We start from the raw sequence: 15,847 nt of genomic DNA, 5'->3' as shown, positions 1-15,847 counted from the left end.
GACTGTGGCTGCAGTCCTGACCACACCAAAGTCAGTAAGACGTCTGAGTAGACATGACGGTCCACGTTGTGCTGTGGGTTAACTTTCCCCCCAAAGTTGCACATGAGACTCAGTGTTGCAGTATTGTAACTTTAGAGTCTGGACTTAATGGGTGGGGGCTCCTTAAATGGGAAAGTGTATTACTTCACTGAAACTAAATGGGTCTTACAGGGGTCAGGGGTCTTTGTTTTGTTTCCTGCATTACTTCTGACTGAGGGCACTTCCAAATGACCTGTTAATATTCAGCGTTCATCCCGATTGTTGTTAATTAAATTTGTTTCTTCATGAAAGAAGATTAAAGGGCATTAGCTATTTAATGAGCACGCTGCGTTTCCCCCTTACTTTCCTTATCACAAAAAGGCCCATCTCTTTTTTTGTGGGGCGTGTGGGTTTGTTGCACAAGACCTCCCAATAAATTTTAACCATGGTGTCTGAATTTGCCAATATGGAACCGAATCCCACCCCAAAATAGCAGCACTCAGGATGGAAGCGCCTGCAAGATGGCGCCAGCTCCCTCAAATCCTAGGACTCAACACTTTCTGTGCCATAAAAAGGCCACTTGCTTTTCCCAGGCATGACATCTGGCTTGTTCACAACACAGGCACACGTCTGGCGTTGCGCTATTGGGGAAATCTCTGCCCTTCTTTCCCATCCCATCCCGTTTTTGCCCCTTGTGTCATCCGGGTCTTTGCACCTACCCTCTTAAAACCAGTGAAATACAGATTTATTGTATGTATTTCACAGGCAGCTAGAATGTTGTTACACATTTAATATCTGATGCATTGAAATAATAAAAATGAGAACAATAATTTTTGTGACAGCCTGTGCTGTTTTTCTAGAAAAAGAGGTCCTGGAACTCACCCTGAAGGCCTTCCATGTTCTCTTATAATAGCAATAGCGCCCACCTGAGAGGTGCCGGAACAGGGTTTCCATGAGTTCCGGCTGGAAAAAAAGGCCATAGCTTTTTGGAAACAGAATGGAGTATGAAAAGCGAACGTGATTTGTTTTTCTCACAGTGTCTTCTGAGTGCAGTATTTGCCTTCTCTCGGAGTGATATTAGGAAAGGGGAGCTTCTGTGGGGTTTATCCCTGGGGTACTACATGCTGTCCTTCCCAGGGTGGCAAGAGGATGTGTGGAAATGCCAGACAGGGCAGCCTGCCAGCTTGCGCCTGAAGGGGAGGGAGGGAGGGAGGGAGGGGAACTGGGTAACATCCTTCCCTCCTCACCCACCTCCTGTCGGGACAGACTCCCCCCTAGGCAAGGGGTTGGAATCACTGCCTGTTCTTTGGCATTCAGTAAACCCCAGGAAAAGGCAGTGGCAATGCCTCTCCTGGCAGCGCCTCACAACTCTTCCCTCCACACCTACTTTGCAGCTGGGAAGAAGAGAATTTAGGTATCTTGATTCCAGGAGCCACCCTCTTCCAACCCCTGCGGCCCTTCGTAAACCTTACAGTGCATTGCTTGCTGAATTCTTTACTTCTCCATGTCCCCAGGTGTTCTGCTGATCAAGGTGTGCTCTGCTGCTGCTGCTGCTGCTACTGCTACTGCCCTACTTGGCGATTTACCCCAGATAGTTTCAGACACACACACCTGCCAGAGGATCACCAGGATGGAGCTACAGAATATGGGAGAGGATGCAAGCACCGAAAAGCTCAATGGGACCTTGCCTGATAGTGACAAGGCTGCTGTCCTGGAAGATGGGTGAGTCTTGAGGGGGGTGTTATGCGCTTCCCCTCCTCAAATTGGCTCCAGAGGGTCCTCCAACTGTTTGGAGAACAGATTTGGGGGCGGGTGCTTGTGGAGGGGCTGCAGGCACTGTTAGAAACTCAGATATATAAGCTAGGAGCCAAACGGCTCCTTAAACCAGGGTTACAGTTGCCAAAACAGAATGTCTGTTTGCCATTTTGGGGCCGGGCAGCTGGAACGTCACATTTTTCAAGACAACTTTTTGGTTCCTGAAGTTCGTTCTGATTGTGCAGATAAAATAAAATGGATGAAATTCTACTGGATGGGGTATTGTGCATGAAAACAGTCCAGACCCAAGGATGCCCAGGCATGCAGCTCCAGATGGTGGAGATGTCAGGGGCAAATTTTGAACTCTGGCTGCAGCGGCAAGGAGTGGAGGGGGGAAACCTGTTGCACAAGAAGAAATGTGTTGGGTGAGCAGGACAGCAGTGCTGGATGCAGCCCTGTGTACTGTAATGCATCAGAGTAAATAAGAGGGGGGACTGGGGTGGGTAGGGAGAGCAGCTGTGTTGAGAGGTGTTATGCGTCTCAAGACAAGATGTTAGGGATGAATGATAAGGGAGGGCGGTTGCTTTCTTGTCCTGCTTAAGCTTTCCAAAAGCATCTGGCTGGTTGGAGAAAGAGCACCACAGCCTTCCCCAATCTGGTGCCCTCCAGATGTTTTGGACTACAAGTCCCAGAAGCCCCAGCCAATACTGTCCAAAATATCTGGAGAGCACTGCTAGGGGACTGGATTGTCCATACCTTTCATGTGATTGCTGTTCTTACACTCTTAGGTTGGATAATGGGAAGCAGATGGTTTAGGTTTGAAGTCCCATCGATGCACTGGGATCATATCCTGATTTTGTGTGGATTGTGGCAGTTTCCAAGACTTGGCTCTTGGCTTCCCCTCTGTGGATGGAACAGTGTTGCACAGAATGGGGCTTGTGTTCCTCCTGTTTCCTGAAAAAAATGATTCTGGGGGTTGGAGTGCCCTTTGTGTGGGAGATGGGGCAGAGGGCAAGGCCAGCCCTACCACTAGACCGAGTGAAGGGGTCTGCCTCAGACGGCAGATTCTGGAGAGTCCCTTAAGGCCTGCCCTGTGTCCTCTGAGCTCAGTTAGCCCTCTGGTGTGGTGGAAAATGCTGTCCCATCACCACCTCTGAAGTAAGATATAACTCTTGGACTTCTGTGTATAGAATGAGGGGGGAATGCATCTTATCCTTTAATTTAAGCAACAAAACACCAAGAAGGTAGCGCTGCAGATTGGGGAGAGAAGTGACAGATTTCCCCCTCTTTCAGGAGCAGCTTCAGATCCCAGCTATTATTTGCCCTTCATGTAAACTTGGGCCGTGCAAATAATGCATTAGTCACTAATGCATTCTTTCAGAGCCTCCATACTGATGTTTCAAAATTCTGCAGGTGTGTCAAGGCTGTCAAATGATGGTCACACATTTTTAAAGCCTTCTCCATTGCTGGAGCAACAATAACAAGCAGGATAGCTTAATCATTAACAGGTTTGATAATTAGGCTGATGACAGTAATAAATTAAGCTGCCATCCTTTGTTTAACCTGAGAGTAAGCCCCACCAAAATGGTTGGTTCTTGCTTCTGAGTTGACACTGTGCAGTTAATTAACTGTTGTTGTGAAAGAATGAAAATAGCTTTTGTAGTAATTAATCACATTAAAGAAAAACGGACACATTTTAATTACGCCAGGTGAGGTTTGTGTGAACGTGGATGATTCACTCAACAATTTTTCTCTTCAGCTTTTATCCTGGAGCACCAGGGCTGGTCTGCAGTTACACAATTAAAAAAAGAAACAAAATGAAGCAAAGAAACGGAGACTATTAAGAAACAAAGGCCAGTTTTTAAAGGCAAGGTGTGCTCCATAGGCAGCAGATTGGTTCTTCAAGCATAATAGGAACACAGGAAACAGCCTTACTCTGCGCCAGACCATTGCCTCATATCTTCTTCTTTGGTGACCACTCGTAGCTGAGTAAGATTGTCTTCCATAAAATGGGTTTGAGGAAGACGCCTGTGCGTGAATTTGTTTTATGTGTGTACGCTGTGTTTTATGTGTGCACGCTGACCAACACAAAGTGTTTGCAGTAAGGCTCTATTCCAGGGGTCAGCAAACTTTTTCAGCAGGGGGCCGGTCCACTGTCCCTCAGACATTGTGGGGGGACAGACTATATTTTTTTGGGGGGGGGGATGAGCAAATTCCTATGCCCCACAAATAACCCAGAGTTGCATTTTAAATAAAAGCACACATTCTATTCATGTAGAAACACCAAGCAGGCTCCACAAATAACCCAGAGATGCATTTGAAATAAAAAAGACAACATTCTACTCATGTAAAAACGCGCCGATTCCCGGACCGTCCGCGGGCCGGATTGAGAAGGTGATTGGGCTGGATCCAGCCCCTGGGCCTTAGTTTGCCTACCCATGCTCTATTCCAATGGCATGAGTATCACAATGACTGGTAGATTCTAACGTGCTGCAGCCTTCATCCGCCTTCACAGCCATTGTAACATACCACTTGTTATCTGTCATTGAGGACTTCTGGGATCATTCTTTGTCTAGCTCCTTCCCCTTGACCTTACCGCCTTGGATGACCCTGCTGGGAGTACGAGACTCCCGATGGCTGCGCTCACAAAGGTCATAAGAACATGCAAGCCCACTCACCACAACAAGGTGATGATCCAGCACGTGCGATTGCCTCATATAGCCCAGTATGGTCTACACTGACTGGCAGAGATTGAGGAAGGGGTCTCTTTCTCAGCCCTACCTGGCGGTGCCTGGGGTTGAACCCAGACCCTTCTGCTTGTGGAGCAGCTGCTCTACCGCTAAGCTACGACCCTTCCTCGCTGGGATGTTAGATTCTCCTTCACTGCAGCCAAACATCAGGAAATCAACTGGTGACAATATTTGATGGGGGGAATTGACTGGCTTGCTGAGCTGTCAGGACAGAGCATCCGGTGGGGTGGGGATACAAAACGTGAGTGCATTTGTTTTGGACAGAGCCGTTTTGCAGGCTTGGCACCTGGGGTTCTTGCTGATGCCCAATTCTGGCGCTGCGTCCATTTCCCTGATTCTGTGTTTCTTTCCCTTCCAGCTATGAGGAAGAAGAGCGTGCTTTGACTGAGGAAGAGGAGTTCCTGCCCCACATTGCTAGCAAGAAACTGAACCAGTTCACTGACGTAGGTGGCCATAGAGCCCAGATATTCTCCTGTCACCCTGGGTATAAACTGAGACTATTGACATCCATTCTTAAGAGGTCCCAATGTACAGGATATCTGCTTTCTGTGAACTCCAGTTAACAGTCCACATGCCCTCTCCCTAACCATATATAGGACGATCCTCCGTACTCAGAATTTATGGGGTTGGCAAGGGCCTCTGTGCATGGCCAACGGATGTTGCAACCTTTGATTTCCTCATCTTTCCTCCTGCCCTCATTTCTGCCAGATGCACCTTTTGGCCACATCAGAGCTGAAGCAGCCACCAGGGGAATCGCATGCCATCGCTTTTCCTGGATGGTGCCATTCCATTTAAACGGCAGGTGGGGAGACTGCATTGAAGGATCTCCCATTTAAACCAGTTCATGCCAACAGAAAACCAGCATGGCCTAGAGGAGGCTAGCCACAAGAGCTGTTCTCCCCAACATGCTAGCGTTATATGTGGAAGGATTTTATTATATTAGGGAAGCATTCAAGCATTGTGATTGCACCTCTCCAGTCGATCTCCAGTGGCACATCCCAGTAGCAAGAGCTGCACCCGAACAAGGCAACCAGTTCCTCTTTTGAGATTCCGTCTTTATCATTGTCCACAGCTTCTCCCTTCATTCGCTTGCTTGCCCCTTTTCTTTTTAATTTCTGCTGATTCTCTGTGGCCCATTTCCTATTAAAGATGCTTACTGTGGGCACATAAGCATATTTATATCCATTACATTGGATTCCACGCTCCAGGCTCACGACCAACAGGATCCTCTTCAAAAATAATAATTATTTTTTATAACAATTTATTGGCTTTCCAAAAGTAACAAAACAAAACAAAAACAAAAAAGAAAAAAATTCATAACCAAATTAAACCATAATTTTTTAGTCGACTTCCCTCCACTCCCCCTCTTGGTTCCATTATAATGTACCATATTTTTCACTCTACAAGACGCACCAGACCACAAGATGCACCTAGTTTTTGGAGGAGGAAAACTAGAAAAAAAATATTCTGAATCTCAGAAGCCAGAACAGCAAGAGGGGTTGCTGCGCAGTGAAAGCAACAATCCCTCTTGCTGTTCTGGCTTCTGGGATAGCTGCACAGCTTGCATTCACTCCATAAGACAAACACACATTTCCCCTTACATTTTAGGAGGGAAAAAGTGAGTCTTATAGAGCAAAAAATATGGTACTTGTTTATGCACATCCATAGAACCTTATATACTTAATCCAATTTTAAAACCTTCATCTTATTATAAGTGACTTTTGAAAGTTATAGTAACGTAAAAATCTGTTCACAAAGCTTAAAAAATATGCATTGAACAATTGCCCTTTTTTTGTAATAATTTGTCCTGCATAGTTCAGTAATTTATGTTGCCAATCTTCTTCTTGATCTTCTTTGGCTGAAGCTTTTTCCTTCCATAGGGGCTGCTTGGTCTTAGCCTGGCATCCAGTCTCACATATCGGAACAGAGCCTTTTGCTCAAACACTTCATCAAGTCCTGTACATCTCAATATCATATTTTTTTTCCACCCCAAAAAATAAAATTTCAAGCAGCAGACAAATACCAAGCAGCTTGTGCATCTGGAGCAGGATTGTACAATTTCCCATGCAGAGTCTACTTTATTTTGCACATGGGGAAATGCCAGTAGCCAGTAGCTCAGAGCATCTATTGTAGGCATAGTAGGTGGTGGCAGGCAGCAGTGTTGGGGGGCTCCTGTTGAATTTCATCTGTGATGTAAATGGCAGCACACTGGTCCCTGCTGTAATGCGCAGGGCCGGCCCAAGACGGTTTGACACCTGAGGCCACAAAATGGCGCACCCCCAACCCGGGAGCAAAGGGGGAGTGAAGATTTACATTGGACACAAAAGGGGGGGATCAAACCAACCTTCCCAGGTGGTTGAAGTGGGAATCAAAGGCAGTGATGTGTGTGGGAAGGGGCCTGCTCTGAATCACACTGGGTGAGTGGGAGGAGACCAGCGGTGCCTCCTATTTGCCAAGAGCCCACATTGCGGGGGAGGGATCCGCTCTCCAACATGTTGACTTCAGCCATTGATGCCACCATGCCTTTCTTGGAGGTCGGGAATGCTGCTCCTATGGATGCTGCTGCCTGAGGCAGTCACCTCAGCTTGCCTCATGGGTGGGCAGGCCCCGGTGATGTCTGTGCCATTTTGTCCCCTTTTAAAAAGTCTCTTTAGAGTATTATTATAATTATAATTTCTTTAAGAGAAGAGGCATCAAACCCAGAGGGCCAAACTACGCACCCAGCAGATAACCAGACCCCACAGCCATAATTTTTCACTGAAGGATGCCAGTCCCACTGAATCTGACTACAATGGTTGGTTCGGTATCTGTTGGATACTAAAGTTGAGTTTCCATGTCAAAGAGTTAGACCTGTCTGTTCTGAACTCTGGCCATTCTTCTCCTAGAAGCTGACTGCCAGTCCTACTGTTGTCTCTCCTTCTCATACTTTGCACTTCAAAACCGTCCTGCCAGTTTAAAGCCCCCTCATGCCCCCCCTTCCTTATTCTGCCTTTCAAGAAACTTTTACTAGCCCAATCTGCTCCAGATGCTCCGAGGCCTGAGCAGAGGAGCCGCTGCATCTCCCAGCTCCACAGTCTGAATTGAGGAGCTTCCCAGTCGGCAACCCTCCAGGTTTTCCCCTAGTCTCCAACCCCCACCAGCCCGTTATTCTGGCCAGCGACTAAGGATGATGGGCTCTGTAGTCCTTCATCAGCGGAAAGGCATCAGGTTGAGGAAGGCTGGTCTAAATGTTTGCACTACACCTGTGCGGTATAGTAGTTAAGAGCGGTAGACTCGTAATCTGGTGAACCGGGTTTGCTTCCCCGCTCCTCCACATGCAGCTGCTGGGTGACCTTGGGCTAGTCACACTTCTCTGAAGTCTCTCAGCCCCATTCACCCCACTGTTTGTTTGTTGTGGGGGAGGAAGGGAAAGGAGAATGTTAGCTACTTTGAGACTCCTTCGGGTAGTGATAAAGCGGGATATCAAATCCAAACTCTTCTTTTTCTTCTTCTTGCCTCCCACATTGCTCCTACTAGCCAAGACTCCCACCCCTGACCCAACCACCAGCAAGAACATCATGTTCTCCAAGTTCGTTTTTCTTCCTGGCTCCTAGACTCTGTCATAGGCGCCGGTCCCTTCACGTCAGGAGTGGAGAACCTATCGCCCTGCAGATATTGCTGGACTCCCAACTCCCATCAGCCCCAGCCACCATAACCAACAGTCAAGGATGATGGGAGCTGTAGTCCAGGAAGTTGTATGGCTCCCTTTCCCTGCTGTGCTTTGTTGTTGTTGTTGTTAACAATGCATTATCCACAACACAGTTCCCCCCCCTCCACAGAAGCGAAACCCTTTGCTTGTGTTGCGTGTGCCCCACCATTTTTCCCTGACCTGATTTTTGACTCTTCCTTCCCCTCTGACTTGCAGTTTGAGGGAAAGACGTCCTTTGGGATGTCGGTCTTCAACCTGAGCAACGCCATCATGGGCAGCGGCATCCTGGGCCTGGCCTACGCCATGAGGAACACGGGGATCGTCCTTTTTGTGTGAGTGCCCCTGCCTGGCACACTGGCCAGGGAGGCTTCAAAGCCCTGGGAAGAAGGAAGCGGGTGGGAACCCGCCCCACTCATCCCACCCCACTCATCCCACCCCACTCATCCCACCCAAGGGCACAGGCCATTGGCAGGGCAGCACGCACAGAACTGGGAGCATAGCTGGGGAGCATAGCTGAGCAGCAAATTCCCAAATGGGGGCTCGTAGGAGCAGAGGAAGCGGCCAACACAGAGCCAGATCATCTAGCTTGGTAGCATTTGCAGGAACTGGCAGCGGCTGTCCAGGCTTTCAGGTACAGTGGTGCCTCGCAAGACGAAAAGAATCCATTCCGCGAGTCTCTTCGTCTTGCGGTTTTTTCGTCTTGCGAAGCAAGCCCATTAGCAGTTTAGTGGCTTAGCGCTATTAGCGGGCTTAGCGGATCAGCTGATAAGCGGCTTAGCGGATCAGCTGTTTAGCGGCTTAGCGGATCAGCTGTTTAGCGGCTTAGCAGCTTGGGGAAAAGGGGGGGGGAACCCCGCAGGAACTCGCAAGACATTTTCGTCTTGCAAAGCAAGCCCATAGGAAATTCGTTTTGCGAAGCACCTCCAAAACGAAAAACCCTTTCGTCTAGCGGGTTTTCCGTCTTGTGAGGCATTTGTCTTGTGGGGCACCACTGTACCTGAGATGCCAGTGATGGAACCCAGGACCTTCGGCATGCGAAGGAGATGTCCTGCCTAGAGCAGGGCGGTCCACCACATGGCCCTCGGTCCGCATCCGGCCCTCAATGTCTTTTTTGGCTGCCCTCGCCAACATTTGATTTCCCCCCTTCCCCAGTCCTTGCCCTGGCATCCCACATCGGGGTCAGTGAGGTGTTGGGAAGGAGACATGAAGCTTTGCCAGGGTCCTAGAACCTCTAGCCTACTTAGCGCTCTCACAGCTTTGGGGAAAAGGTGGGGGGCTCTAGGACAAATGTTGGTCTTGCTCCCCATTTTCCCAACAAGACAAGAGTGCAGCTCACAAGTTCCACATCAAAGTACACTTGTAGCCCACTTGGTATGAAAGTTGGAGTGCCCTGGTCTGACGTTTGATAGGACTCTGTGGCCTCTGGGATTCTGTGCCTGGCTGTGGGAAGGGAGGGTGTTAGGTTTGGATTTGAAGCTTGGGGAGTTGGCAGGCCCTGCCCCTGGGACAACAGTGTGTGGCTGATGCTTGCTTTCGTCCATCTCTTCACTAGGGTGCTTCTGATCTGCATTGCTTTGCTGTCCTCCTACTCCATCCACCTGCTGCTGAAATGCGCTGGCGTTGTGGGTAAGTTGTGGGCAGCGGTAGAAGCCCTTCACTGCTCCTCGGATGCCATTTATACTTGTCCCAAGGGGCACAAATCAAAGGTGTTCTGGCCGGGGGGAGCAGGAAACTTCATTCCTCTGTCTGGAGTCAGACAGTGTCTTTAGAAGAGAATTGGAATTGGTTCGAGAAGGGTTTCGCTGACACGCTGTATGTGTTGAGTGCACAGATCTTTATTTTTAATAATGATAATTTTTATTTATACCCCTCCCTCCCCAGCCAAGACCAGGCTCAGGGCGGCTAACACCAAATAAACAATTGATTGAAATAGAGCTTTAAAAACAAGATTAAAATACATTAAAACATTAAAATGCAACCTCCTTTCAGTGGAAACTCAATCAAAAACTTTTTTGGGGATAAAAACGTCAAGTCTTCAACAAGGCCCAGTTCTGCCTTTGGCTGAAGAGGCTTTGAAGGCTTTTGGAACAGTGCCAACACTTGCCAAACCTAACAAGCCATGGCAGATAAACCCATGCTTTAAATGTTCTCCTCAGCCTCTCTTGCACAACGTGTGCCACCTGCAACTTCCAAAGTGCCCAGATTCCTGGTTTTTAAAATGATTGAGGCATGAGGTGAATTGGCATTTGTAATTGATTTAGATCTCTGTAGTGGTTTGTGTCAGCTGGGGCCAGGCAAGCTATGCCTGAAGAGCATGTTTGGGCCTCCTTTCACTGCCTTAACGTAGAATCGCACTTTCCTGACGAGGCAGAATAGGGAAAGTCCCGTGAGAGCTGGAGTGGGGAGTGGCGATGTTCATGATGGGAGAAGCCTCACTGGTAGATAGAGGGGAGGTGGCTGAACTGGAGGAGCGGTGACACTAAGTGGGAGCCATGGGTTACAAGTAAGGTGATTTCCTAATAACAATAACAACAACAATCTGCATCTCTCTTTTTCATCTAGGAATTAGAGCCTACGAACAGCTGGGACTCCGGGCTTTTGGCCACGGGGGCAAAGTGGTTGCAGCTGTGATAATCTCAATACACAACATAGGAGGTAAGGGCTTGTTCTGGCCCACAGATGTTCTGTGAGGCTAAGAAACAATCTGTCATGGTGGGGCTCCACAACCTGTACGCATTATTGATTGTCTCCCAACATAATGGCAAGAAGCATCCCATCCATTCATTTCTGTTTGTGCAGTCGAACTTCCCCCCCTCCATGCACCCCCTAAACTTCTCCAGGGGTTCCCCATACCCTTTGGAGAAGATTTGGGAGGGTGTGGGGCTTGCACAGGGTGATTAGAGGAGAAGGTCTCCTTGTGCAAGTGGAAATCCTTGCCCTTACAGGGCATGTTACCTGGATACTGCCCTGAACGTTTAGTCCATTTGTCTGTGCCAAATTTATCCTGCATTACTGCTAGCAGGAGAGAATGTGTGGGCAAAGAATTACAGGGTGCCGAAACTCTGGCAGTTTTCTCATGAATTCCGCATCATACCTGCTACCTGATTTGGCTGGTATGCGAAATGGTGAGGTTTTTTTGTCCTGCGGCCCTGCTGATTGCTCTCCTCCTGCTGGGTCAAGAAGGGAAATCTTCCTGACAGCTTTTTCTTTTCACAGCAATGTCCAGCTACCTGTTTATCGTTAAATCTGAGCTGCCACTTGTGATCCAAACTTTCTTAGGGCTGTCAGGGGACAACGGGTAAGCAAAACAACCTCCAGTTCAATTCTTAGTCCTGCACTGTCCTTTCCCCCTCTGTTGTTTCTGTTTTCTTTTTATTTATTTTAAAATAAAAATTAGGAAGGGCCAGTGACCACACTCAGTGTACAAATTTAATCAGAAAAGAAATAGAAGGTGACTTAGTAGGGCCTCACTTGATCTTGCTTAGCCCAGATCATCTGCAACCTTTCTGAGTGCTTTTGGCATTTTCAAAAAGAATTGTGAGCACCGCAACAAAATGGTTGCCACGGCAGGCCACAAAATGCCTGTGGTGGCCTGTGGAAATGTGTTCTGCTATGATTTGCTGTCCCCTGCCCTGCTTGCTCACAATGTGGGGTGTGTGTTTTGTAGATGCTGAGAGGGAGGCAGCCTGGCTGGGAGCAGGAAAAAGGGAAAATGCACAGAGTCCATATCTTTCCAAGGGAGGGTGTGTGTGTGCAGAGAGGGGTGGGAACGCGACAAAAACATCTGTCACCCAGAGAGAAGGAGGTTGGAAAGCAAGCAAACAGACCCCAGAAAGAAGTGTGGCTGGCAGGGGGAAAATGGGATGGGAAACCAAGAAACAGAACTTGGGTGTTTGGGTGGGAAGCATCCAAGCCCCAGAGCTGAGGAAGGGCAACAACAAACACAAGCCAGTTCCGGGTTTAGGGTGGTGTGGGTGGTTGCCCCACATGGGGTGCCAAGCTGAGGGACACCAAATTGAGGAGATCCGCTATTTAGGAGATCCATTCGAGGGTGCCAAATTTTGGCCTTGCTCAGGGCGCCATTTTGTGAAAGATTGCCAAAGTCCGCCCCTGCACAAACTTCCAGAGTGGAGGGGAAAACAACCATAAATGATGATGATGATTTATTTATTCCCCAGCCACTCTGGGCGGCTTTCAACAGAGCATTACAAACAGAATAAAACTCCAAACATTAAAAACTTCCCTAAACAGGACTGCCTTCAGATGTCTTCTAGAAGTCAGATAGTTGTTTATTTCCTTGACAACTGATGGGAGGGCGTTCCACAGGGCGGGCGCCACCACCGAGAAGGCCTTCTGCCTGGTTCCCTGTAACTTCGCTTCTCGCTTCTTCAGGTATATACAGAAGAGCCCTTGCAAGGAGGGGGACCAAACACCAACACTCCCCCCACCCCGCTGTTGTCAAGAAAAAGAGGGGAATAAACAACAACAATAGCTCAAACTCCCAGAGGAAGAGGAAAACACACACACACACGGTCTTCAGTTCCTTCCTTCTCTTCCTCCCTCCCTTCTTGGGCATCATTACTGCTATAGGCACCATGTTGAGGACAACCAGACTTGACCCCGAAGTACTACTAAAGCAATTAACACCCATTTCCACAACCCATAGTGTGGACATAGGGAACCTGCAGCCCTACAGATATTAGTTGGACTAGAATTCCCAGCATCCCTGGCCACTGGTTCTGCTTGTGGGGGCTGATGGGAGTTGGAGTCCTGGAAGGTCACCCCAGGGTTCCCTGGCCCTGCCTGGACACATTCTTTGGCTTATTCCACAGGAGTTTTTGTGTGTGTGTGTGATTTCAACTTAATAACAGTTGTTTTTATTTTATTTAACGATGGCCAACAGATTTTTAAATTTAAATCCGTTTTTGAGCCATTGAGAACACCCAGTAGTTTCACCTCAGAGTCAACTTGGGGGCAGCACCCAATCACATCCGTGGTTATTTTAAGGATCTGAACCCGCATTGACCTTCCCTCTGGAGCCATCGTAGGACCACTGTGACCCGTGATGAAAGTGGATCAGGATTTTTTCCCTTCTCTCTCCCTCCGCCCCATCTTGGCCCTTCCCTTCAAGCTTTCTGTGAGGCCTTCAGAGCCATTTTATGGAGGGAAGCAGCTGGCCTTTTTTGGCTCCATTTCCCTTCTATAAATGGCTCCCAGCGTGGGGCTTTCTGCCCTCTTCACATGCCTTCCCTGAGCAGGAAGGTTTCTGGGGCCTCAGCAGTGTCCTGAATTGGAGGACCCGACCCCCCTCAAACAGAAAGGCGTAGGGCACATCCCCCCCAAGTGAATTACAACCCGCCCCCTGACACATGTACTTGATGTTCGCTTTGAACCTGGGGCCAAACTACCACATCGAAACACAGCTGTCTTGTAACATTATCCAGTCCAGAGTTAGATAAAGGGAAGGAGAAAAAGTGGCTGGAAAAGAAGGAGTTTTTGCAGAGGAAAGTGACCAGAAAGAAGGAGGTTAAGCGCCCCCCTGTTCCCTGCCACTACTGCACCAAAAATCAGCCCCCCGCCCCGTCCCCAAGGCTGCCTCGTAGCAAAGTAACCTCTGGCTAATGTTTCACATAGCTGTGTTGTGTAACATGTTGTTTGAACCTCTCACTCCCAGCTGTTGAAAACAGTAAATCAAAATGCTCTGTTTCTGGGGTGAGGGAGAATCTCTGATGGGCAAGTCCTAGGCTCTGTGGTTTAACCCACAGCGCCACCCGTGTCCCAAAACCACAATATAGAAACACATAAAAACATGCAAAAAATCAATGAAACAGAAATCCAGAGGATGGAAAACAGGGTCTGATCTTATGGGTCAGGGAAAGCCTGGGCAGAAGATAATTCTTTCCAAGACATATGAAGCCACCTGTATGGCAAAGGGAAGCACATTCCACAGTATGGGGGAAATAACAAAGTGCCTGTTTTGGGCCACCGCCCTATGATATTCTGTAGGGTGTGATGCCGCAAAGGCTTACAAGACAGGTGATCTTTCAGGGAACCTGGACCTGAGTTTTTCAGAGCTTTGTGTGTCAACAAGACCTTCAACGTGACCCGGTAGCTGACTGACAACCAGTGCACATCCTCAGCACTGGTGTAAGGTGTGCATGCCCAGCAGCTCCTCTCATCCGTCCGGCTGCAAAATTCTGCATTATCTGCTACTAGATCCATCCCAAGTAGCAGGGAATGGCAAACCTGAGTCTGTTGCAGCATATAGACTTAACGGAGGGGACGGGATTGAGTGAGCAAGTGCCAAGGAGAACCGGGGCCCTGTGCTTCCCAGTCACTGTGCAGAAGGGGGAATTCAAGCTCATTGCACAAAGGCGAGAAAAGCTGCCCGAATTCCCTCTTGGATGCAACGGTTAAAGGACAGGAGCCCTGCTTACTTTTGCCTCTGTTCACCTGAGGGGGAAAACGTAGCATCCATTAGCTGTTGTGACCTTGATATTGTTTGTTTTCAGCGAGTGGTACATGAACGGGAATGTCTTGATCATCGTTGTCAGTGTTGGTGTCATCCTGCCCCTGGCTATGATGAAACATTTGGGTAAGTGGTGGAGAGCATCTGTCCCTGGTGTTTTGCTTGGGTACACTTGGATAAGCAATGGCCCAGCCACGGTGTGTGTGTGTGTGTGTGTGTGTGTGTGTGTGTGTGTGTCTGCAGGGCCGTCTTTACCCAGGGGTGCGGGGCACCTGGGCGCCGAATTCTGGGGGGCAGCAGGCACCTGTCACTGAAGCTGCCTACGCTCTAAACTATCTACCTGGTGGGCGATTGGTGACTGCGGCAATGTCCGCTGTGTATTGGCTGCCGCTGCGGCAATTGTGAGTGACAGGTGGCTGCTTCCGCTGATCGGGCAGGCGCTAGGCAGCAATGGCAGCACTCGTGATTGCAAGCGGTGCTCCGGCGGGTGAGTCATAATAATGTTTAATTTGGGGGCGCTGGGCAGATCTTTGCACCCCGGTGGTGCATATGCTAAAGACGGCCCTGTGTGTGTCACTGCAGTGAACATTTCCTTCCTTCTTCCCTGAGAGTTGAAGGCAATGTTGTTTGTGTCTCTCCCGCCCTCTGCTGGAGGGAATCAGCTTTGGCATCCTATGAGTAGCATCCTGTTCTCACACTGTCCCTACTTCCTCTGGGGAATTACTTTTCCCTGTCAGCTTGCATGCCCATGGGAAATGTTGCGGGTGAAGAAGAATCTGTATGTCCTGTTACAGGGGGTTGGGCCAGTCTTAAGAAATTTATTTTAAGTAAATAAATAGGTGTCAAAGTTTACTTCTAGAGTAGGTTGCCACTTACCTTTGTGCTCCCAGAATGTTCCTGGAATGAAGATAGGGTGGTCCATGGCCACCATTAAGAGGGTCCTTTCACAGACAACACACACACACCCTTTCCTGATCAAGTAATTAATATTTTTTAAGGAAGCCACTGTCTCCACTGCAAGCAGACCTTTGCCCATGTGAATCACGGCAGTCCCTTCTAACCAACCTATTTATGGAGCATTCATTCTGGTTTGTTGGCACAAAGTTTGCAGAGAGGTTAGACAGCAATAGCTTTTCATGTAACACTTGGTTCTGATTTGTTTGCGTG

At 48.6% G+C, this 15,847-nt stretch overlaps 1 protein-coding gene and 1 long non-coding RNA gene across 6 annotated transcripts in view; both read left to right on the top strand.

The window, feature by feature from the left end:
- Window positions 1-15,847, top strand: part of SLC38A5 (solute carrier family 38 member 5) — a 72,287-nt gene that overhangs the window by 35,336 nt on the left and 21,104 nt on the right. For 3 of the 4 annotated variants that reach the window (XR_014559368.1, XM_083719308.1, XM_083719306.1), the window contains exons 2-8: window positions 1,533-1,740; window positions 4,882-4,966; window positions 8,428-8,543; window positions 9,764-9,837; window positions 10,774-10,866; window positions 11,428-11,509; window positions 14,724-14,806. Coding sequence is in view for 3 of the 4 variants with exons in the window: in XM_083719308.1 (XP_083575434.1) it covers window positions 1,649-1,740; window positions 4,882-4,966; window positions 8,428-8,543; window positions 9,764-9,837; window positions 10,774-10,866; window positions 11,428-11,509; window positions 14,724-14,806 (625 nt within the window). In the remaining variant the exon portion in view is untranslated. Of the gene's footprint in view, window positions 1-1,277; window positions 1,433-1,532; window positions 1,741-4,881; window positions 4,967-8,427; window positions 8,544-9,763; window positions 9,838-10,773; window positions 10,867-11,427; window positions 11,510-14,723; window positions 14,807-15,847 lie in introns of those variants that run through there. The other variant, XM_083719307.1, reaches the window with a different exon arrangement.
- Window positions 1-15,847, top strand: part of LOC310835353 — a 43,566-nt gene that overhangs the window by 6,615 nt on the left and 21,104 nt on the right. The window lies entirely within an intron of this gene.

Source organism: Podarcis gaigeae (genome assembly GCF_964106915.1).
Source record: "Podarcis gaigeae genome assembly, chromosome: 17".
Lineage (NCBI taxonomy): Eukaryota > Metazoa > Chordata > Lepidosauria > Squamata > Lacertidae > Podarcis > Podarcis gaigeae.
Note: the sequence above shows the minus strand (reverse complement) of the source record. Positions and strands in the feature narration are given on the sequence as shown.